The sequence below is a fragment of the Carcharhinus amblyrhynchos genome, chromosome 5 (genome assembly GCF_965287045.1).
Source record: "Carcharhinus amblyrhynchos chromosome 5, sCarAmb.v2.hapA, whole genome shotgun sequence".
NCBI classification, from domain to species: domain Eukaryota; kingdom Metazoa; phylum Chordata; class Chondrichthyes; order Carcharhiniformes; family Carcharhinidae; genus Carcharhinus; species Carcharhinus amblyrhynchos.
In genome coordinates, this window is record NC_137328.1 from 4653945 (window position 1) to 4677852 (window position 23908).

The 23908-nt window shown below is 40.5% G+C and overlaps 1 protein-coding gene across 3 annotated transcripts in view; it reads left to right on the forward strand.

The window, feature by feature from the left end:
• Nucleotides 1–23908, forward strand: part of smc5 (structural maintenance of chromosomes 5) — a 52177-nt gene that overhangs the window by 18098 nt on the left and 10171 nt on the right. For all 3 annotated transcript variants that reach the window (XM_080188373.1, XM_080188376.1, XM_080188375.1), the window contains exons 5-18: nt 876–1010; nt 1098–1238; nt 3171–3332; nt 4874–4945; nt 6472–6727; nt 7529–7683; nt 8588–8701; nt 10296–10390; nt 12519–12651; nt 15265–15438; nt 16745–16914; nt 18591–18714; nt 21133–21255; nt 23726–23854. In XM_080188373.1, the coding sequence (XP_080044499.1) occupies nt 876–1010; nt 1098–1238; nt 3171–3332; nt 4874–4945; nt 6472–6727; nt 7529–7683; nt 8588–8701; nt 10296–10390; nt 12519–12651; nt 15265–15438; nt 16745–16914; nt 18591–18714; nt 21133–21255; nt 23726–23854 (1983 nt within the window). The remainder of the gene's footprint in view (nt 1–875; nt 1011–1097; nt 1239–3170; nt 3333–4873; nt 4946–6471; nt 6728–7528; nt 7684–8587; nt 8702–10295; nt 10391–12518; nt 12652–15264; nt 15439–16744; nt 16915–18590; nt 18715–21132; nt 21256–23725; nt 23855–23908) is intronic.

A 23908-nucleotide genomic window follows, 5' to 3' on the forward strand; every position in this document is an offset into this window, starting at 1 on the left:
TGGTTAGTGTCACCCTAGGACTTTTGATCTAAAAGCATAGGTAGCCATGTTAAAGTCTAAAGTAATATTTTCTTGGAAAATGTTGGATATTTTAACAAACTTTTCAACAGCCTGGGTTGTAATGTGTATCAGAGAGAAATACTTGATATTGTGAATGCCTCCTGGTAGACTAATCTAATTTTCTAGCTGCCCATTAATACTCCCCCACTTCCTCCCACACAAATAATTTATAACTTTAGAAACTTCTGAATTAAACTTAAATTCAGAAGGTAATAAATATACCCAAAGAGCTAGTCAGTGCTGAAAGGGTGAGTCATAACAGGGATGGAAGGAGTCCTGTATGGCACGCACACACGGGTCTGGGCTATTTTTTTAGCTGAGCTTTAATTATATTTCAATGAGCAGTACTCTGAAGTGCCACAAATTTCAGAATGGAGGTGTAAAGAACAGATATAAATAAAAACCTTTCAGTATTTAGGTAGGGAGGGATAAATGCAATGATTCCTATGTTGTTTGTCAAACCTTGCATTTCATCTCACTAAATTGGTGAGTAAAGTGCTGTTTAGAACCTCTTGCTGGAAAGAACAGAGTACATCAGCAGCAGATTATTTCAAAACAGTTAAAATAATCACTTAAGGCCCCCTCCTTTTTTTTATTAAAGAAGAAAGCTGTTCATGTACAGAACGTTGCAGAATTAGTATGAAACATGCTTTCCTTTCTATTGTTCCTGTCTCTGCCAGAATGTTAATAATATTTTGGAGCAAGCACAATACCTTGATATAAAATTGCTGAATAGAGCAGTTTAGTATTCATTTATCTATTAAATTTTTTTTGGTTGCGTTTACCATTCATTATGATTGGTGTTCATTTTACAGGAGAAAGTTGGGGAATTTGCAAAAATGTCCAAAATTGAGCTGCTGGAAGCAACAGAAAAATCAGTTGGCCCACCAGAAATGTACAAGTTTCACAGCGATTTAAAGAATTACCATGAAAAGGAGAAGGAACTGGAGGTAGGCGGAGATTTGTCTTTGTCATTGCAAGCACTGTCTGGCTCCTATCTGGCAGCATCCAAAATGATTTGTTTAATGCATTTGTAGAATACATGTAAAGAAAAATCGGCTGCCCTGGAGAAAATGAAGCAAAGGAATGAACGCAGTGAGCAAGATGTACAGCGGTATTATGAACGACAGCGACATTTAGATAAAATAAAGATGTTGGAAAGAAAGCGGCCCTGGGTGGTAAGTTATGACATTATAACGACATGAGAAAGGATTTTACCTCAGTGCTGTGGAACTGACCAGAATTCCGGTTTGTGAAACAGTGTTAGAGCTATTGGCTTAAAGTGAATGTAAACTCATTGTGAATACAATATTTATTATCCTATCCATGAAACCATTCTGGTGCTCCAGTTGACAAATGGATCCAGTCCGAATGTGAAATAATTTCATCTTTGGGGCTTCATTTGATGGTGTAGATACGTTGGAGAAGAATTTTCTTCTCTTTTTGTTGCCTCATGGTTTTGTGTGGGGTGGCATGCTTCTTGTAACAATTAAAACATTGTAAGTGTGTGGTACAGGCTGGATGGACCAACTAGTTTCTGTCCATCATTGTGCATATGTTGTTATCTGCATGGATGGAAGTAGACTGGCATTGTCCTTCATATCTGTGTTGGGGTAGGTAGATTTTGAAACTGTTTGCCTGGCGGATAGAGGACATTGAATGGAGCACCTTGTTTCTGTTGTCATCATTTTGCTGGGATACGCAGAATAGCACGGAATGGAGCAGCAAAGTGGTTAGCATTGCTGCCTCACAGTGCCAGGGATCTGGGTTCGATTCCCGGTTTGGGTCACTGTAAATGCGAATTCTGCACATTCTCCCTGTGTCTGCCTGAATTTCCTCTGGGTGCTCTGGTTTTCTCCCACAATCCGACAGACTTGCTTGGTTAGGTGGATTGGCCGTGCTAAATTATCCCTCAGTGTACCGAACAGGTGCCAGAGTGTGGTGGCGAGGGATTTTTATAATAACGTCATTGCAGTGTTAATGTAAGACTACTTGCGACATAAATAAATAGCTGCCTGGCAGCTGCCTCAAGCAAACGCATCTTAATTTGGATATTTAAGTTAGTGGTCTATGATATCAATAAGCCTCCAATTGCATTTTAGTCCTTGAACAGGGCTGAGCATATGATATTTAGGTTCCACCCATTATAAGCTACCGATCAAGCTGCGGAGCCACCAATAGCCAAGTCCTCATTGATTTTTAGGTGGGGTTGAGAGGAACTGCAGAGGACCAAGCTACACAGTAGTAACCTGAGATGCTACTTGAAGTAACAGCAGTGATTGCCCTGGTCAGAGCACAGGGAGTACGTTACCGAAAGAGGGAATGATTGCCTCAAAGTGATAGCTTTTTTATTTACTTCAAGGGATGTGAGCTTCGCTGGTTCGACCAGGCTTAATTGCCCATCCCTGATTGTCCTCGAGAAGGTGGTGGTGAACTGTGCTCTTGAACTGCTGCAGCCCATGCGGTGCAAGTACGCCCACAATGTTGTTAGGGAGGGAGCTCCAGGATTTTGACCCCGTCACAGTGAAGGAATGGCAATATATTTCCAATTCCGGATGGTATGTGACTTGGAGGGGATGGGCTTGGTGGGAATTCTTTCAATAGCACAATTTGTAAGGATTCACCCAAACCCTTGTCATTCCTGTGTAGGTGTTAAACTTTGAAAGAATAAAGTAAACTCCATTAAAATCTTTATCACGGAATGGATGGTGTGGGTTAATCAAAAACGCTGGTTAACTGAAAGTGCCATTTACCAATGGAATAGAGCACTATACTTGTACTTTGAATTAGTATGGAAATGTTCAGAAAGTAAAGAGCAGTATTCTTTTTACTTCTAACCTTCAATAGTACATTAAACACCAAGTATGAAATAATACAGTATATAGACCCTGATAACTTTGTAATTGCCCCTGATTGGCAAAGTGATCATTCATATTAAGGGAATGTGAGAAATTCTGGTAGGAGAGAGTTCTGGTTAACCCACAGTTTACAGCGTACTGTTTGTAGATGGTATAGCACTTTTATCGTCATTGTTCTGAAACCTTAAAGAAACACAATTAAATCTGTTTTCTTAAGTAAACGTCTGACTGTTGCCAGTCTTTTTTTTTAAGGAATACGAGGTTGCTCGACAGGAGCACGAAGAAGTGAAGCGTGTCCGTGACCAGCTGAAAGAAGAACTGAAAGCGCTCAAAGAAGCCCAGGCTCCCATGACCAGGAAGATTCAAGCTGTTGAAAGGCAATGTCGGGAGCAGGAAGCAAAGATAAAAGAAAAGGTTAGTAGGTTGGCTGGTGCCAGAAAGAGTTTCTGATTTTAGCCGGAGGGCAGCTATAAATAGCATTTCATGGAGTTATACCAGTGTTGTATGCACCTGAGCTTTAACTTTGGGTATCACTTTGTAAACTTGTAGAGAAAGCGAGTAGAATTGGTTGAATTACTACATTTTCATTTGTTGAGAATTTTTTCTTCATGTGGATGATGGTTCATTGGCTCATCCTATTTCATCCACCCAGCAGCTCTTCCCCATTCCTCTTTTATAAGTTTAGTAAATGATGAGACATGGGCATGACGGGCTGAATGGCCTCCTTTGATCCTCTTATCAGTCTACCGTTGCAGTTGTTTAGTTCCCACTTCACTCTCAGAATTCCATTCAAGTGGCTATCACTCTTGAGTCTTAAATGAGGCTTTTACCTGTTGCTTAGGACTTTTGACCTTCCTAATTTTTTCTTCTCCTCCTTTCCCCGATGGTGCTGATTCCTCGTTCGGGCAGTTGGCTCGACATAGGCAGAAAATGTATGTCACTGGCACACGCCGACAGCTGACAGAACCTCCCCCTGAATTTTATGAGCGGCTGCTAATTAAGTGGCTCTTGTTGGGGCTGCCCTGTCCGATTCAGGATGGCAGTTTGTCTGAGTTGCCAGTCCCATCAGATCAGGCATAGTGGTTGTAGCTGAGGCAGGCTGGAGACCTGCTGCCCTCAGCAAGTAAGGAAAATCTTTCTTTAAACTTTGAGGAGCTTCGTGCTGGAGGAGGATCCCTTGGGTGGGCGTGGAGTCACAGAGGCTGGCATCCCTGGGCCTGCCTTTAGTTTCAACACCCTCGCCCGCCTCCCAGGCTGCCAGCTCACGTGATTGGGGAAGGGTCGGGTCAATCCACTTTAAGCAAAATATCAACAGCATGGTAAAATCACCCTTTATTGGGAACACTTGTCTGTCAAATCCCCTGCCAGAGGGATGAGATTGGGAGGGTGATTCAACACACTGCCTTGCAATTTAACACCACCCCCATCCTTGCCCCCTCCATCTCCACTTCCCTCCCCTCTCCTGGGACTGGTAAGTGTTGGTTGAGATGAGTCAAGTCTGTGGGGAAATAATTTACAGGATACTGGAGAAATCAAGGGAGAGTGGGATTGGATTGTTCTACCAAAGAGTTGGCACAGGCACAAAGGGTCAGATGGCTTCCTACCTTGTATGATTCTGTGAATGGCTGTTGTGTGCTGAAAATTCTACATAGTAACAGTCTTGATATTATAACATTAAATTGGAATAAACTTGGATTAACTTTTTGTGTTGTATGCTTTTGAAGACTTACGTGATGAACGTTTTTCTGCCATTATATGGGATAGGAAGATTGATTAAATGTTGAAGGGATTGCTCTGTGGTTTCTTTACTTACACATGCAAGAATGCAGTCCTTAATAGTCTTAATCTAATCAGCAATACCCACTGATATCCATCTATCCTAATTCAATTAACATATCCACTCCTTTATTGACGTAGTTCAATGGGATGATTGCAGCTGTCTGTTTTCTTTTCAGGGGACAGAAATTAAGAAAATCACTCAGGAATGCAAACAAAAGCAAGATTATTTGGAACGGAAGGACAAAGAGGTTGGTATAGCTCTATCTACAAACATGTTTGTGTTCCTTGTGGTCCTCGATCTGGGACGTAGCATTACAGAGGAAATGCATTTATCAGCTCAAGCTTGAACCTTGTCTGAGTCTTGCTGCATCTGAATACAAGTTGCTTCAATATCTGAGAAGTTGTGAATAGAACTGAACATTTTGCAATCGTCAGCAAACACCCCGACTCCTGACATTATGATCAAAGGATGGTAGGTCATTGATGAAGCAGTTGAAGAGGTTGGGCTTGGGACACTACCCTGAGGAACTCTTACAGTGATGTCCTGGGACTGAGATGATTGGCCTCCAATAACCATAACCATCTTCCTTTTGTGCAAGGTATGACTCCAACCAGTAGAGAGCTTCCCCCTTGATTCCCATTGATTTATTGTTGCCAAGGCTTCTTGATGTCACACTCAGTGAGATAGTGCCTTGACTCACACGTTGCTTCTGGAATTGAGCTCTCCTTTCCATGCTTTGGCCAAGGCTGAAATGAAGTAATGAGCTGAGTGGCTCTGGCAGTAAGACAGTAAAAATGTGGGACTTGGCATTACCACCTCTGGATTAAGGAGGGAAAATCAGATAGTTATCCTTGCTCCTAATTAACATTAGTTAGGCCATAATTAGAATACTGTATGCAGTTATGAGAGCCTCAGTTGAAAAAGGACATTACAATCCCAATAGCTTTAGAATCTGATGATGCTAGTATGAGTAAGATCAGTAGAAAGAAAGTTTGAGACACTTGGATTATTTCTATAGGAACATAAAAGACTAAGGGGAAACTAAATTGAGCTTTTAAATGAATTTTGTTTGGTTAGTGAATTCAGTAAGCTTCATTAAAGGCAGCCCTTTGCGTATGGTTGACAAGTATCTCCTGTCTGCATTAAAGGAATGTTGCGTTATTCCGGGAGAAGAGGAATCAGCTGGGCTTTCCACACACACTGATCTTTATCCATTGGCCATAATGCACATGAGGATATTGTGCAAGGCCGAGATCAAAAATTGGACGTGCTTCTTGAAAGCTGACTTGAAAGTAGTACAATTAATTGTTGCACGTTATTACTTTTCTGGTGTCCATAAGTGGTGTCATGAAGCAGTTTTCAAGTTGAAGGGAATCTAATTCAGTTTTTTAATTTGACTAGTATTTTGGTTTAATTGAGTGAAGGCACAGTGGTTAGCACTGCTGCCTCATAGCTCCAGGGACCCGTGTTTGATTCCTGGCTTGGGTTACTGTCTGTGCGGAGTTTGCATATTCTCCCCGTGTCTGCGTAGGTTTTCTCTGGGTGCGCCAGTTTCATTCCACACTCCAAAGATGTATGGGTTAGGTGCATTGGCCATGCTAAACGTACGCTTAGTGTCCCGGGATGCATACGTTAGAGAGATTAGCAGGGTAAATATGTGGGGTGGGGCCTGGGTGAGATTGTTGTCAGTGCATACTCAATGGGCTGAATAGCCTCCTGCACTGTAGGGATTCTTTGATTTCTGTGATTCTATGAAGGACTTTTTTCTTCAAGGTGGAAGAAGTTCAGCAACGTTTAAGGATGAAAACCGATGAGGAGATTGACCGCCAGAAAAGAATCAGCAACACCAAGAAAATGATCGAAGATCTGCAGGACGAACTGAACTCCACCATGAATTCCGACCACGTGCAGCCAGAGATAGACCAGATCAGCAGTGCCCTCCGGAAAGTCCAGCAGGATAAGGGAGCTGTTGACAGTGAAAAAATAGATCTTCGAAGAGAGAAGGAAAATCTGGAGAAAGAGAAAAAGAGTGAGTATGTTCTGGAAAGATTGCAAATTTCAGTGAGTAAAGATGTAGGGGCTCGAGATTGGGCAAGTTGGGCATGGAAAATATTAACATCTCATGAGCATCTCATAGATCAAACAGCTAAACTGGCATCACAATACCTGCATTCTCTTGCTACATTTGTAGCAAAAGTTGCCAAATGGATCCAGATAAACAACAGGTTCTTCTAATAATAACTGGCCTGAATTTAATTCAATACTTTAAAAGGGGGGTGGGGGGAGAAGTGGCAGCAGTGATGGATAATACCTTGTACGTAATGATAAAATAATTCAAATGCCCTAAAACAGATGGTAAGTGTAATATGTCCTCAGAGGCAGAAGTTCCTTCACCAAAATCCCTTTTTTTAAAGTCTGACAACCGCATACAGAGTGCTTTCCGTTAGCAGTCTACGCTCGGAGTCCCAGAGGAACTGACACTCCTGGTTAGGTACAAAGCAAGAGGCTCCCTGATTGGCCTATCAATTTGTCCCTGAATCAGGAACTTATATTCTAATAGGCCCACCTCCATTGCCTGATTAAAGTTGTTACAGTAAGATTAAAATTGCATTGTGAATTTTCATGGCGAGAAAGATATGTTATATTCAATTTAGAAATTTTTTGGGTAATCAGTAATGGTATAAATACTTTGGTAGGGCTGCTTTGATTAATTTCTGCCATATTAATGTTACACTAAGCTTGTGGCATTTGCAGCAAACTTTTATTCTCATTACAGTCAGTTCAAAAATTGGGTGACCTGTTAACTAATGTACTATCATTTGAAATGCAGATGTTATGGCTGATATCAAGAGACTTGAAGATATGATGCACATCAAAGAAGGAAATCTTCGAAATCGGTTCAAAGATACGTACAATGCTGTCTTGTGGTTAAGGCAGAACAGGAATCGATTCCGTGGGCACATCTATGAGCCAATTATGCTCGAGGTAAAAGTTCTGTTTTCAGCTGCTAGTGAATTGGTGGTGACATTGTTTACAGTTAGAGAAAATGATATGTGCTTTAATTGTGTTTGTTTTCCTGTTTTATTTTTGCACAGTTCTGTACTGTTGTTCAGTGTCCATTAACACAGCAGGCCATGCGATTGCAGCAGGACACAGCAAAGTATCCATTTTGCAGAAAACACAATCTGTTCCTTTAATTGTCTGTTGAAGTTTTGAAAAATACTATTGAATGAGTATCACCCCACTCTGACACAATGTAATCCAAATCACTTGTCAAAAATAAGTTATTCCCTCAGTTGCTTCTGGTGCTAATCACCTTAATTCTGTACTGGTTGCTTATCGTCTGATCAGTAGGCTGGGAGAGTCATGTGAGACATTAGCATTGATCTGTTCATGTAACTGTAATTCTGTTTGATTTTGTGACAGTTAACAATTGCAGTTTTATTTATCATACAAGGTTTATAAGTCTCCCCCCAGATACCCTTATTTCCTCTCCTCTATCCTCTCCACATTGGAATCAGGAGTTAATGCCATCTCCTCCTGTACTCATAATGGGAATTGCAAATATTCCTTCAAAGTATATTCTTCCTTCAGTCTTCAAGATCGTTGAAACCAACATTTGGTGACAGTTAACTAGTTATCTCCTTTTGCTCTTTGCAGTCCTGTTGGTGCCCCGCGCCTTTCTAACCTTGACCCTTCAACTTTCCTTTTCAGTGGTTAAAAATAATGACCCATCTTTGTGGAAGTGGAATGCATAAAAGTTGTTTTCAGCTCTCAGTAATGTTTGTCAGAAACTGAGTTTGTGGATTATTCTTTTATCAGCATAAGTTGTGAAAAATGTTTTGCCCATTTTTATCTTTGTTCTCCATTTTCTTTTGCTTCTTTGCAGCTTAATATGAAGGATTCAAGAAATGCCAAATACATCGAAAATCACATTCCACTGAATGACCTGCGAGCCTTCGTTTGTGTGAACATGGATGATATGGGTGCATTCCTTAGTGAGGTCAGTGCAAGCACAGATTTCCACCAGTTGCATTTGCTTTGGTCTTTCACAGGCAGATTTAAGAAAGGAATTGTTTTAAATACCATCTTAGTAGTAGTGTTTTAGCTAAAGTGAATTAAATCTGTTAATTTTCCCAGCTTTGTCTTTCTGCAAATCCTCCTCTTTCATAGCCTATGTTACACACCGGTTCATTTCACCGTGCTGTAATTTATCTCCCATCAGTTCTACAGATCTCTGCACTCTGCAGTCATCCAAAGCTGAATTGGCACCTGTACAATTGAGTGACTTGCTTAACTTTATATTGCACCCATTTTACTAATATGGTGCATTAATCAGTTAAGATGCTTATTTTGGGCACTTAACGTGCAGGTTGGCGTTATTACTGAGTAGAATGTTTCCAGTATTGACCTGTTCACTGACCTTGAGCAAGAGCATCAATTAAATTTGGGCTAGGGGCAGTGTAAACTGGCCTGGATTTTTCACTTTATTTTGGTAGGATTTAGTTTGCCTGCTTAACTTTTTTTAAAGACTTTTTATGAACACGTGTCCTGCAAAGGTCTAACAAGATCAAGGCACCCTTTTGAACCAACACCTTGTATAAAAAAAGCCATTTTGTGATTTGATCACCTGCCAAAGTACGCAATATAGTATATTGATCACTGGTATTGTACAGTAGCAACTGACCAACAGCAGATGATCAAACAGTTGATGGAAGTGAAATTATATTATTTCTGTATTTTTTTGCTAACATTCCTATCTCTATTTTAAACATGCTGTGATAGCATGTTGTGAGAAAGGAACTGTACTATCCAGCAGAGGTGTACATCAAAAGAAACTGTCCTTGACTTAGCCTAGTGCTGGGCCTAATTAGTAAGGTACTTGTGCAGTATTGGCAGAAATATAAAATAACTTATTGTGGTCATGTTTAAAGCAATCTGTGCAGTTGGACAATCCATTGAAATTAACCCGCACAACATTATTGATTTAATTGGCTATTAACAGCTTTGAATTAAGGTGAGGGAATGCCAGAATTAGATATAAAAGAGGATTTTGGGAACCATCTTGCTGGTGTACATCAAGTGAAGGGAAACTGGGTGCACTGTGTATTCTCGGGGAGCAAGATAGAATTCCTGTAGGCATGGGAACAATGGTGCATCATAGAGTCCAGGGAAATAGACAGAATTCCTGTTGGCTTGAATCCCGGATAGTGCAGTTTTTCTCTGAGACAGAGAGAGAATTCCTTTTGGCTGGAGGCATCAAGGTTATTTTTAACTTCTGGATTGACCATCCATTTGAAGTTGTGAAGATGAAATTTGGGGTCAGCGAGTAATTAGGCCGTACACAACTAAATTTAGACTAAATTTAAATTTATTAAAATACCCTTTTGAACTAATAGCAGGGCAGAAATCCAAGTTCATTTCTGTGTGTGTGTGTGTGTGTGTGTGTGTGTGTGTGTGTGTGTGTGTTCACGTAAAAGGGAATTAGCAAATGTTGGAAAGATTGTATGGGAGATGAGGGTTGGGAAAATTGGAAGGAACATAAACTGAAGTGACTTTTCCAGAGAGGTTAATTGACATAAACGTTACATGTGCAGGTTCGTGACAAACAGAAGCTAAAGGTGAATGCGGTGTGCGCTCCCTCCACCTCAGCTGCAGGGAGACAACCTACCAGACCAATTCAAGAACTTCAGTAAGTACTTATGTTTTTAATTCTGCCTGGTTAAAATCAATTACTGTTAAATAATGAAATAATAACTAGGCTAAGAACATAAGAAATAGGAGCAGGAGTAGGCCATCTAGCCCTTCGAGCTTGCCCCGCCATTCAATGAGATCATGGCCGATCTGTCGTGGCTCAGCTCCACATTCCCGCCCTCTCCCCATAACCCTTAATCCCCTCTCCTATCAAAAACCCATCAACCCGTGTCTTAAAAATATTTAGCGAGGCAGCCTCCACCACTTCAACAGGCAGAGAATCCCAGAGATTCACCACCCTTTGAGTGAAGAAGTTCCTCCTCAACTCCATTCTAAACCGCCCCCCCCTTTATCTTGAGGCTGTGCCCCCTAGTCCTACTGTCCTTTCTGAGCGGGAAGAGTCTCTCCACCTCTATCCTATCCATCCCATTCATCATCTTATACGTCTCAATGAGATCTCCCCTCATTCTTCTAAACTCTAACGAGTACAAGCCTAGTTTATTCAGCCTCTCCTCATAGCTCAACCCCCTCAACTCCGGTATCAGCCTAGTAAACCTCCTCTGCACTCCCTCCAAGGCCAAAATATCCTTGCGTAAGTGCGGCGACCAAAACTACACACAGTATTCCAGCTGCGGCCTCACCAATGCCCTATATAGCCGCAGCAAGACCTCCCTACTTTTATATTCAATCCCCCTCGCTATGAAGGCCAGCATCCCACTCACCTTCCTGACCACCTGCTGCACCTGCAGGCTGGGTTTTTGCGACTCATGCACAAGGACCCCGAGGTCCCTCTGCACCGTCGCCTGCTGCAGTTTTTTGCCACTTAAGTAATAGTCCTTCCTATTATTATTCCTACCAAAGTGGACCACCTCGCACTTGCCATCATTAAATTCCATTTGCCATTTCCTGGCCCATTCGCCCAGCCTATCTAGATCCTTCTGCAGACTCAGCATGTGTCTAGGGTGGTGGATAGAGGAGAGCCGGTGGATGTGGTCTTTCTTGATTTTCAGAAGGCGTTTGACAAGGTACCTCACAAGAGGTTATTGCAGAAGGTAAGGGGGCATGGAGTTGGGGGTCGGGTGTTAGCGTGGATAGAGGATTGGTTGTCAAATAGGAGGCAGAGAGTGGGGGTTAATGGGTGCTATTCGGATTGGCGGTTGGTGACTAGTGGAGTGCCCCAGGGGTCGGTGCTGGGGCCTCAGCTATTTACCATTTATATAGATGATCTGGAGGAGGGAACCGAGTGTATGGTGTCAAAATTTGCTGATGACACCAAGATTGGTGGAACGGCAAGTTGCGTGGAGGGTGTGGAGAAGCATGAGGTTAAAATTGTATTCATTTACAAGTTTGGCTTTTCAACAATCTTGTCCTTGACGTGTGGCAGAAGTGAGATCTCATTCAAGTAGAATCATCAGCACATTCATTAAAAAACGGTTTGAGTTTTTTGCATTCTGCTTTTTGTTATACCCGACCAGTTTTAGAAAAAGCTTGAGAGGTTTGCCCTACCCTTCTGTCCTCCATTCCCTGTAATTGTTTATAATTCTATTAATTGCATAGCAGTTTTCCAACAGTAATGCTATTTTGCATAAAGTTCTTTCCATAATAATCAAAAATGCCAGATTCTTTTATTTATCTCATTTAATATTTTAACAGATCTATTTTTGATCTGTATGCAAGCAACTCATGCAGTCAGGAACAGCCTGAATTTAGATTTGCGCATCATCTTTGCACCATTAAGTCCACTGCATGTGTTAATAATTTTCATCTAATTTTTAGAATCGCTTTGTTTTGTACAAGTCATACAACATTTCACTCTTGATCTTACTACGTTACAATATATTGTTTGTTTTACTTTTCATTTTGCTTTCATTCACTTTATCATCCTGTTTAATGTAATTGTCACAGTAACTGGCAGATTTTATATTTTTATACTGCTTAACTACAATTCTTTTTTAACATGAACTGCTAACATGGCAACAGCCACTGGTTGGGTGCATCTTCAATAAGAAATAAAAGTCTACACAATTTGCGCAGCTGAGTTCCCTCACCCCTTTGTAAATCATACTTTTCAACTTTTTTCTCCATGGTATCCCATTTAACAATCACCTGTCTTTTATTTTAAACAGAACGTATGGTTTTGTATCCTACCTGCGAGAGCTGATTGATGCACCAGAACCTGTGATGAGCTATCTATGTGATCAACACAAAGTTTATGATGTTCCCATTGGGACTACACGGACCAAGATGATGATTGAAAAGGTAGATGTTCTTAATTGATCTTTATTCTGAAAGTGACCAGTTGATCCATTTAGACTATGCCGTTTAGCAGAGGCAACATGATTCTCTAAGTCACCTACTGACTAGGGGCAATGTCATTTCTTGGGAGAGGGATTGCTAAAATGATTTTTTTAAACCCCAGTTTAGCTCGGGGAGTATTCAGATTAATTCCTCTTTAACCTCTGATTAAAAACAAGTTCCATGATAACAGGACTACATTGTGCATTAGACACAATACATTAAATCTTCAGGCTTTAGTTCAGTCGGGCAGCATGGGTGATACAGGCTTGGAGGGCCAAAGGGCCTATACCTGTGCTGTAATTTTCTTTGTTTATTTAGGGATATTTTATATCAGCCTCAAAATGTTTGCAATGAGCATTACTTGCTGTAATGGCAACTTATTGCAAAGGTTTTGTGAAGAAAGATAAACCTGCTAATATCAAACACCATTCCATCTGGCATAACTAGTTGGCATGTCCTGTTACTCTGCTAATCTATCCAATTCAAACATTCTGTCTTTGTGTAGATTCTTTGAAATTTAAAATCATAGATTAGAACAACACAACACGTTTGTACCATCTTGCCAATCTCAGTTACATCTTCCCAGAGTCTACTTTTTTTTTAAAAGAGTGATAACTCCTTGCTCCATAACTCTGTCCTAATATCTAAGTCTAGCTAAGAATTTGGACTAGCTATGAATCTAGTGACTCTCATCTGCACCTTTTCTAAGGCATCTATCTCCAATTTCTTCTCCAACCCTGGATCTGCCCCCTGTTCCCACGGGATTGTCTTGTCCTGTAACTTGTGGTAGTATCTTGTCAAACAGTTTCTGAAAACAATACAGCATTCAGACATTGACCCAGTCGCATCTTTGCAACCATGTTGGTCAGAAAATACATTTTTCCAAATGTCATGTTGCTTCTCTCTAATTGCACCTTCTTTATATCAGGGGTTATGGAGTGTAAAATGATCTGTTGTCCTATAATCAATGTCCTGCTCGTGGGTCTATAATCTGCCATTTCAAACTTGCTTCCCTTCTTGAATATCAGCACAACATTTAGCCACCCTCCGGTCTTCAGGAATAATCATGGACCCCACCAAGTGAGCTATTACATATACAATCAAGGGGCGGAATTAGCTCAGCTCCCATTTCTTTAACGTCAGATAAATGCAAAAGTTAAATACTATATTTGTTGCGAGTCTGAAATAAAAGTGGAAAATGTTGGAAATACTCTGGCAGCCTTTATAAAGTTCAGGTCAATTATGTTTCATCATCTCTAACCGAGAAAGGTTAGAGATGTATCCGCTTTTATGCACAAACAGGCGCAGGGTAAGGCAGGAGGAGGTAAAGAATTACAGGGGAGGTCTGCTGAAGCGGAAGGCAGAAATGGTAAGAAGATGATGGTAATGGGGCAAGTAAAGAAACACAAGGCAGGCCTAAGAGAGGTGTCAATGGGAATAGTGAAATCATCAAGATAATATTAAATTCTGTCTGGACCAGTAACTCGATCCAATTCAGGACCTCTTATTCTCACCAAGGTTAGGTCTACGTCTCCTTTAGCCCCTTGCCCCCTCAGCCCCTTCAGTATTGATGAGACATTTTCACACATCCTTCTATGAGATTTTAATCTAAGGCCTATGTGGCTCTATATTGAAGAAGAGCAAGGGAGGTGATTCTCTCCAGTATCAGGGCCAATATTTATCCTTCAGTTGAAATCACTAAAAACAGGTTGTAGTTATTAACAGATTGCTATTTATGAGAACTTGCATGTGCAAATTTGTTGTTGTACTTCCAACAGTGACTTCACTTCAAAAGCACCCCATTGGTTGTTAAGCACTTCGAGACATCCAGTGATTTTGCCAGGTGCTGCCGGTGCTATATATATATGCAGGTCTTTTTCTATTGTATTTACCTTGCTTTCCTTTAAATTCATTTGTGCTATTTGCCTCATCTATTTCTTGTAGTAGTGAGTTGCATATTCTCATAACTCTCTGGGTAAAGATGTCAGTCTTTAATTCCATGTTGGATGTATTTGTGACTGTCTTATATTTATGACCCCTTGTTTTGATCTCTTCCACAGTTGGAAATGCCTTCTGCAGTAACACATTCATAATTAGAGCTCTTATGATCAGATGAGATGTCTTTGATTATATCTGATAGATTATCAAATAAATAAATCAGAGACATTGAAGAAATGTATGCTTTTGGCAGCAAAGTTATATTGTTTGGAGCAATGTTATCCAGTCAATGTAAGGATAGATAGTAGGGAATAGCTACTCAGCTGTTTACACTGATATTTTTACAGTAATCGAGCAGGTTACTTTGAGATGTTCAAGAAGTTTCCTGATAGTATTTCCTTGATTTGCGTCATCTCTGGTTGCACAATTTCGTTAAGCTGTGTACAAATTTGATACAAGCTGTGCTAAAACATATGTTGAATTTTAGGAAGAGAATACTGGTCCAAGATTTATTTCCATTTGCATTTCTGGAGTTGTTTAAAGCAGAATGTTGCTCTACACGGAGCCTGAATCTCCAGGGTGAAAGTGGAACAATCTGTACCTCAATACCATAACAGCTTTGTTGATTTTCTGCAGGTGATAAATGAAACACAACTGCGTCAGATCTACACAGGAGAAGAACGATACACTGTAAAGAAATCCATTTATTCGAATAAAATCATTTCAAGCAACACGCAGTTGAGAGATGCAAAGTTTCTCACTGTTCAGGTGGATGCGGAGGGCAGAAGACGGTTGGAGGATCAGTTAAAAGTAAATCTCATACAATTATATTGGTTTTTAGTATGCATGTGGAAGGGGAAAAACATCATCTTGGTCTGTATTTAGGATAAAGGATCCCAGACACCCCATGCTCCAATTACTTGATCTTGATGCGTTGAGTCTTATAGAGGGCTTAACAGCGTTACTTGATCTTGATGCGTTGAGTCTTATAGACGGCTTAACAGCATAGATGCTGAGAGGCTGTTTCCCCTTGTTGAAAGAAGTTGGATTTCTTTGATAAAATCAAATTCCTGCCTCCTCCATTGCTACTAATTGATTTCTTATTTTGGCTAATGATGCAAGATTTTTGAATCAGGATTTTCTCAACTGAGGAGGTGGTCAGTCATGGCCCTTTAAGCATCCATGAACAGGTTTCAAGGGGTTGACCAAAAATTTCCAATGTGTGTTGTTTACAATGCATTGTTTGTGTCCCTCCTCAACTGTTACAATCCTTTCAAAACAGTTCTTTTGAGATATTCGCTTTTTAAAAATACTCTCGGCGTTTAATTTGAATTGCAAAGGCATTTCCTTTCAGATGAGAGTTTGTTAGATAAAAATATGTTTCACCTGTCTCCTGCGGGGAGGGGGGAGGGGGGCAGTGGTTACTGAAAGATGTCTGCTTTAAACAGTTGACCAGCTGTGCACTCGCGAGAGATGAGATTCAAATCTGACACTGAGGTTGTTGGATTTGAATTTGTGCAGCGGCCTGGGGAACGAAGTTTGAGTGCCCAGGAGGTCAGAGTAAGCTAGTGAAGCAGTCAGGTAGGAGATTTGTGGGTCTCTTGGCCTCTTCACTGTCTCTCAGCATTTGTTTCATCCTCGCACCTTGGGCCTCAAAGTCCTTCTCACTCACATTTGTTTTTACTGTTTCATTTTTCTCCCTTAACTAAGACCAATTAATAAAGTCTATTTATTAGTCGCAAATAGTACATTAACACTGCAGCGAAGTCACTGAAAATCTTCTAGTTATCACACTGTAGCGCCTGTCTGCCTGTAGTAGTCTGCAGTCTCAGCGTGTGAGTTGCTTAGTGCAGAGAAATTGGAATCACATAAACAGAACAGAATTTTAAACATACCCCTTACAAGAAACATGATATACATTTCCTAAGTGCACAGTATCATCACAGTGAGCAAAACAGGTGTTAAGGGTGACACAAAGGAATTACACTCTAATGGTACAGTGTCACTGATTGTCCAGTTGGATAGTTCTTTTAACTTGAATGGGAGGGTTAAACACCCATAGCAACAAATCAGAGGCTGTGGAATATAATGAATCGGACATCTGCTTCATTCACAGGAAGTAACAGCAAATCTGCAAGCAGTAGAGGCTCGCATTGCTGAATTTTCTGAGAGACAGCGACAACTTGAGCGTAAAGATAATGAACTGAGGACAAAGAAGAAAGAACTTTTGGAGATGAAGAGCAGGAGAAGGCAACTAGAGCAAAAAATCAGCACAAAACATGATAGGTATGGGCTATGCTTCACATTGCTTCCAGGTTGTTTAATCCATCTCCAACTGCTCATCTCTTCATTGTCAAGATACAAATTGTGTCCATTCACATTTTAGACAAAGAAGAATGCAATCTTGCATAGCTGGAAAATCATTTTTTTCAAAAACTGCTCAGTAAACTGGCCCCAGCTCAACAAAGAAAGCTGAATGAGTTGTGCAAATATCTGGCTAGGTGTTTTTGATGGAGTGGATTCTGAGGGTGAAGTTTTATTACCGTGGTATAATCTTATGATAGATAAGTAGCAGGAGAGTATAAACTAGTAGAATATGGGGTATATGTGTGGAAAATCAAATAACGTTTTATGAAACAAGTTAGGAAGAAGACTTTGTTACCTTACATGTGGAGGACGTATCCCATTTCATAATATTTTTTATATTGGGGATTGGACGTGCTAATATTCAAATATTCCTTGACTTTACACTTCAAGTGGCTGTTTCAAATTCTTGTTAATTTTTGAGAACATTTTTAATTACTAGCTTTAATGTGATGACTTTGCTCCTGTCATTTCAAATCAAAGACAATGTTCAAAATTCTGAAGTTTCTTTTGAATGTGACCATGTGAATAGCATTTTCTGTTCATTTTCCACATGCGTTGCGTAACTGAGATCATTACATTCAATTCTGGTTTGACACTCTTTGACACAAGAATGCCTCGAGATACAAGCAAAATAATACGGATGCTGGAATCTGAAACGTAAACAGAAAATGCTGGAAAATCTCAGTGGGTCTGACAGCATCTATGGGGAGAGAATAGAGTCCATGTTTCGAATCTAGATGATCCTTTGTCAGCTCTTCACTGTCAGACCCGCTGAGGTTTTCCAGCATTTTCTGTTTTTGCCTCCAGATACAATTAGATATAACCAGATACAAGCTTGTGACCCAATTTTGAATTATCCAATATTCACCCAAAGGAAACCATAAATTGTGTAACATCCAGTGCAAACTAAACCTTGAATAATACTCACCCTGACATTGGACTGTATTCCTGTAAAAAGCAAATGCTGCTCGAAGCTGGCATTGTTAGCCAAGCTTTTTCTGCTCTTGGATACACTCTGCAGCAAAGTGCAAAACAACTACCATGTATCAGGCCTAACATCTGTGTTATTAGCTTACGTGCCTTTGGAAGGATGACTTGTTACAGCTTCAGATAAGATGGGGGCAATGCCTCATCTTGTCAGCTTGGATCTTGTTTGTGTCTCTTGAGGGGACCATGAACTGGATTCAATTGTAATTTAGATTGAACAAATATTGGAAAAAAAATAAGCTTCAGATAATAGTTAAAACAGAGGCGGCGCTGACACATGAGCCAGTAATAATTGAAACAGCTTCTAAACTTGTCTTAACAACTCTGCGTTGATTTTGACCCTTTTTAGTAGCTTATGTTAGGCATGAACCTGAAAGAGATTAACTCTGAAAATGATTGGGCCAACAAGTTGTTAGTTGGCAGCTTTAATCAGGTGCTAGGTTTGCAGCTGTTAGTTTTCAGTGCATACTGCATGAGCATATTATAATTACTTGGTAACATTGATAAGTAACAAAGCATTTTGCTGAGGTGAAGTTAGTCTTGACAGTGGAAGTACTTGAATGTTAACAAATGATCTACTGTCCTCTCATTTAACAACTTGTTGTCAGTCTGAAGCAGATGGAGATGGATACTATCAATCTTGAAGAGGAAGAACGAAAGGCTAATGTGAAAATGAAAGCAATCTACGCTCAAAAAGCCAAAATAGTTTCAGAATTAACACAACTTATTAGGGTGAGTCTTTAAATTTTTTTTTGTCGTTCAGTATCTCCATAAAATATATTGCTCCCATATCTCCTTAACTCAATTGAATAAGTTTTCTTTTGCAAAATACACTGGAATTTTTTTAATTTGTAGAAGTATTCACTTTATTTTCATGAAGAAAATAATCACTGGCTTGTAAAAATACTCAGCAATATGAACAAATCATAGATCTGTACTGTTTAAATGAAAGAATATTCAAATATTTGAGATTCTAAAGGAACTTTTTGAATGCAGAAATAGCTACTTGTTTTAAACTAAAAAAAAATTAGCATTAAAATTATCCGTGTGGTGCTCACTTACAAAAGCTATACCTTGATTTTAAAATTCTCATCTTTGTTTTCTCATCACTCCATGGCTTCCTCACCACACTCTCTATTTTGGTAACCTTTTCCAGCTCATAATTGTCTCAGAATCTTTGTGCTCCTCCAGTTCTAGGCTCTTGCACTAGATTTTAGGCACTCCATCTTCAGCTACCTAAGCTATGAAGTACATTCCCTAAATCTTTCCATCCCTTGCTCCTGTTTTAAGATGCTTCTGATTGGATGATGTTTTCAATGGCATTCCTTTTAACCTCAGTGAGCTAGAGGACAAAAAGGAATGATCAGAGATTGCTGTTCGCAGGTTAACTTGTCATGTTCGGTTTGGAATAATTTAAGAGATTTGTAGAAGCAACTAGCTTAGACTTATCATGTCAAATTATCTCAAGATAAACAGATCATTGGTGGCAGGATTGCAGGGAAAGTGGCTGGAGGAACCTGGAGTACATTTTGACATTTAGGTTTTCTATAGGACGGAAGTGCCACTTAAGAAAAAAATCTTAAAATTGTATAGCATAGAAAATAGGCCATTTGGCTCATTGAGGCTGTACTACCTCCTTTGAAGAGTAATCCACTCTTCTGCTCTTGCTTCATATCCCTACAATGCTTTTCCTCCAAATATTTATCCAATTTCTTTTTGAATGTTCTGATTGAATCTGTGTCTACAGCCCTTTCAGGTAACGTATTCCAGATCACAATCTCTTATTCTTATTTTTAAAAAATCTTTTACTACTTGTTTTCCTTTGTTCATTTGTCCATTGCCTTAAATTTGTGTCCCATGGATTTCAACTCTTGAGCCATTGTGTTCGGTCTATTTAAACTCTGCTTGGCTTTAACCAACATTATCAAATCTCTTGACCTTCTCTGCTGTAAGGAGAACAGCCTCAGCTTCTCCAGTCCATCAACGTAATTAATCCATCATCCTTGAAATCATTCAAGTAAACCTCTTTGAAGCATAAAAGATAGGAGCAGGAGGAGGCCATTTGGTCCTTCGAGACTGCGCTACCATTCATTACGATCATGGCTGATCGTCCAACTCAATAGCCTAATCCTATAGAAACGTAGAAGATAGATCTTTTGTACCTTCTACAAAACCTTCACATCCTCCCTACAGTGTGGTACTCAGAATGGCACATACTGCTCCAGCTGAGAGGCAAGTAGCAAGAGAGATTCAAACCAGCTCCCCTTGACATCCAAAGGAACTGTGTCATTGAAACTCCCACTATCAACATCTAGGGGTCACCATTGACCAGGAAATTGCACACTGTGGTTATAAGAGCAGGTCAAAGGCTGGCTTTCTGCACAAGTAACTCATGCCTTGATACCCCGAAGCTGGTCTGTTATCTATATGGCACAAATCAGGAGTGTGATTAAATTGCCCTCGTTTGTCTCCACCATCTCCAATAGCAGTTAAGAAGCTCAGTACTATCCAGGACATAGCAGCCCAGCTGTTTCATACCCCATCCACTTGTTAAACATTCACTTTCTCTGCCAGCTGTGCACAGTGGCAGCAGTGGGCATCATATACAAGATGCACCACAGTAAGTTGCCCTGGCTTCTTAATAGCTTCAGCTCAACACTACCACCTCAAGGGTAATTAGAGATGCTGATCCTCACAGTGATGCCTACATCCCATGAGCAAACAAAATAAAAGCATTTCATGAAAGTTTAACATCTCCCATGCCTCTCTTTATAAAGCCCAAGATCCTGTATGCTTTATTAATACTTGGAATTTTTTGCACTTCATCCCACCATTTCCTCTCCCTCCATTCTAAGTCTCTTTCTTTTAGTGAATAGGCTGGAGAGGTAGGGTACTGAAATCACTGTTGCACAGGTTATCTGTGTAATTAGTTAAGAGTTGGGGTTACACATTAACAGCTAAACACTAACCACTGGGAATGTTATTTCAATTGCCTTGCAATTTAGGATGTGCTGTGGGAATTCAAAGCACCATGTCCTATGAGAATGTTAGTTAGTTACTCTGTCGTGGCTTTGGTGGAAGTTCAGGGCAAGGGAGGGAGAGATGAATTGTAACATTTCCAGTATTAAGGTTGCAGCATTTTCTTTCCAGAGCTGCCTGACACAGAACATGGAGAGAGTCGGCTTTGTCCTTGAAAACACAGCGTTAACTTACCAGAAGACCCGGCTGGAAACAGAATGCAAAGAATCAGCTGCGGAACAAAAAATGAAAGAGGTACTGTCTTCACTTCAGTTGCATTGAACTGCAGCGCAGCAACAGAGCATTTGGCTCAACTGGTCTGTGTCAGTGCGTATGTGTGTGCCACTTGAGTCTCCTTCACCTCACTTCTTCATCCCCTCCCACCTTCTTCATCTGGGGCAGCACGGTGGCACAGTGTTTGCAGTGCTGCCTCACAGCACCAGGGACCCAGATTTGATTCCCAGATTGGGTCACTGTCTTTGTGGAGTTTGAACATTCTCCTGTGTCCGCATGAGTTTCCCCCGGGTGCTCTGGTTTCCTCTGACATTGCAAAAATGTGCATGTTAGGTGGATTGGCCATGCTAAATTGCCCCTTAGTGTCAGGGGGATTAGCTAGGGTAACTGCATGGCGTTTTGGGAAAGATCCTGGGTGGAATTGTGGTCCATGCAGACTCGATGGGCTGAATGGCCTCCTTCTGTACTATAGGATTCTGTGATCTCATCTTCGCTGTATCAGCATAATCTTCTATTCCTTACTCTCTCGTATTTATCCAGCTTTTCCTTCAATGCATCTGTTCTCACAGTTCAGGTTAAAAACACTTACTGAAACGATATAATCCATACCGCTCAGTATTTTTTGAAAGAACTAGTTCAAGCACCCACCCCCCTCAGCCTTTGCCATAAATAAAAATTGATCCAGTGTTATAAGCATCATTTCATAGTCACTTTATTTGATTTGATTTATTGTTGTCACATGTATTAGTATTGTTTCTTGCGTGCTATACAGACAAGGCACACCTTTCATAGAGACGGGAAGGAGAGAATGCAGAATGTAGTGTTACAGTCAAAACTAGGATGTAGAGAAAGATCAACTTAATGCAAGGTAAATCCATTTGAAAGTCTGATGGTAACAAGGAAGAAGCTGTTCTGGAGTCAGTTGGTATTTGATCTTAGACTTCTGTATCTTTTTCCTGATGAGAGAAGGTGGAAGAGAGAATGCCTGGGGTGGGCTGGGGTCCTTAATTACGCTGGCTGCTTTTCCAAGGCAGTGGAAAGTGTAGATGGAGTCATTGGATGGGAGGCTGGTTTGAGTGATGGACTGGGCTTCGTTCATGAGCCTTTGTAGTTTCTTATGGCCTTGGACAGAGCAGGAGCCGTGCCAAGCTGTGATACAACCAGAAAGAATGCTTTCTACTGTGCATCTGTGAAAATTGGTGAGAGTCACAGCTGACACGGCAAATTTCCTTAGTTTTCTGAGCAAGTAGAGGGTTAGTGGGCTTTCTTAACTATAGTGTCAGCATGGGAGGAATAGGACAGGTTGCTGTGATCTGGATACCTAAAAATTTGAAGCTCTTGACCATTTCTACTTCGCCCCCATTGATGTAGACAGGGGCATGTCCTGTACTTCCTGAAGTCGATGACTATCTCCTTCGTTTTGTTGACATTGAGGGAGAGATTATTGTTATTGCACTAATTCACCAGATTCTCTATCTCTTTCCTGTACTCTGTTTCATCATTGTTTCAGATCCAACCCACTGCAGTGGTGTCATTAACAAATTTGAAAATCGAATTGATGAGGAATTTGGCCACGCAGTAACAAAGCTGCTCTTTGACCCCCATTCCAAACCATGAATTGCCCTTTCAGGCCAACGTGCCTGACAAATATGTGGCATTGAGAATAGTGGAAGAAAATTGGGTTAATTTATTAGCATGTAGCACACGTACTTTGTGATCAGTATGTGTTGTTGTGTGGGTTATTAATTTAAGGAAAAAAACAATACATTATTAAGAATAGCATGCACAAAAGCTTGCATTCCTGCTGTTTAAGCTTAAAGTGAGATTGTTGTGCTTCTCAGCTTACATAATAGAATCAATCATATAATCCCTACAGTGCAGAAGGAGGGCATTTGGCCCATCGAGTTTGCACCGACCACAATCCCACCCAGGCCCTATCCACGTAACCCCACAGTATTTACACTGCTAATCTCCCTGACTCTGAGGGGCAACTTAGTGTGGCCAATCAACCCCACATCTTTGGACTGTGGGAGGAAATTGGAGCGTACAGACACAGGAAGAATGTGCAAACTCCGCACAGTCACCCAAGGCTGGAATTGAACCCGGGTCCCTGGCACTGCAAGGCTGCAGTGCTAACCACTGTGCCACCCAAGAGTAATTCAATATTTCTAAGTTTTATATTCACTCACCAGCAAAATGGAATAGTACGGTTAGTTGCATATTCAGGGGAAAATTTAGTGCTGGGAATTCATGGGGGAAGAGGGATGAATTGCTGCTGTTGTACACCCACTATTTAAAGAAAATCCATGACGTGCAAGTGTTTGGTGTGCTTGGTTTAAAGTGTTCAGTAGTGAAAAAATAATGCAATTGTTTTTGTAGTCCCTTGAGATTTATTGTGAAAATGTAAGCTAAAATCCGAAATTAAAGACTTGTAACTTTTCATACACTGCTGCTTTATTCTCAAATGGAATCATTTTATTGTGGACCACAGCAACAGTACACAGAGCTGGATGAGAAAAAACGCAGACTTCTAAATATGTGTAAAGAGCGAATGAAAGCAGCCAGGCAGATGTGCGACTTGGATCCATCTAAAAATGATATCCCTTCAGAGCTGATGACAGTAAGTACAGTTGAACAGCTAGATTATAGCAGAGATGTAACAGAGGGAAAAGTG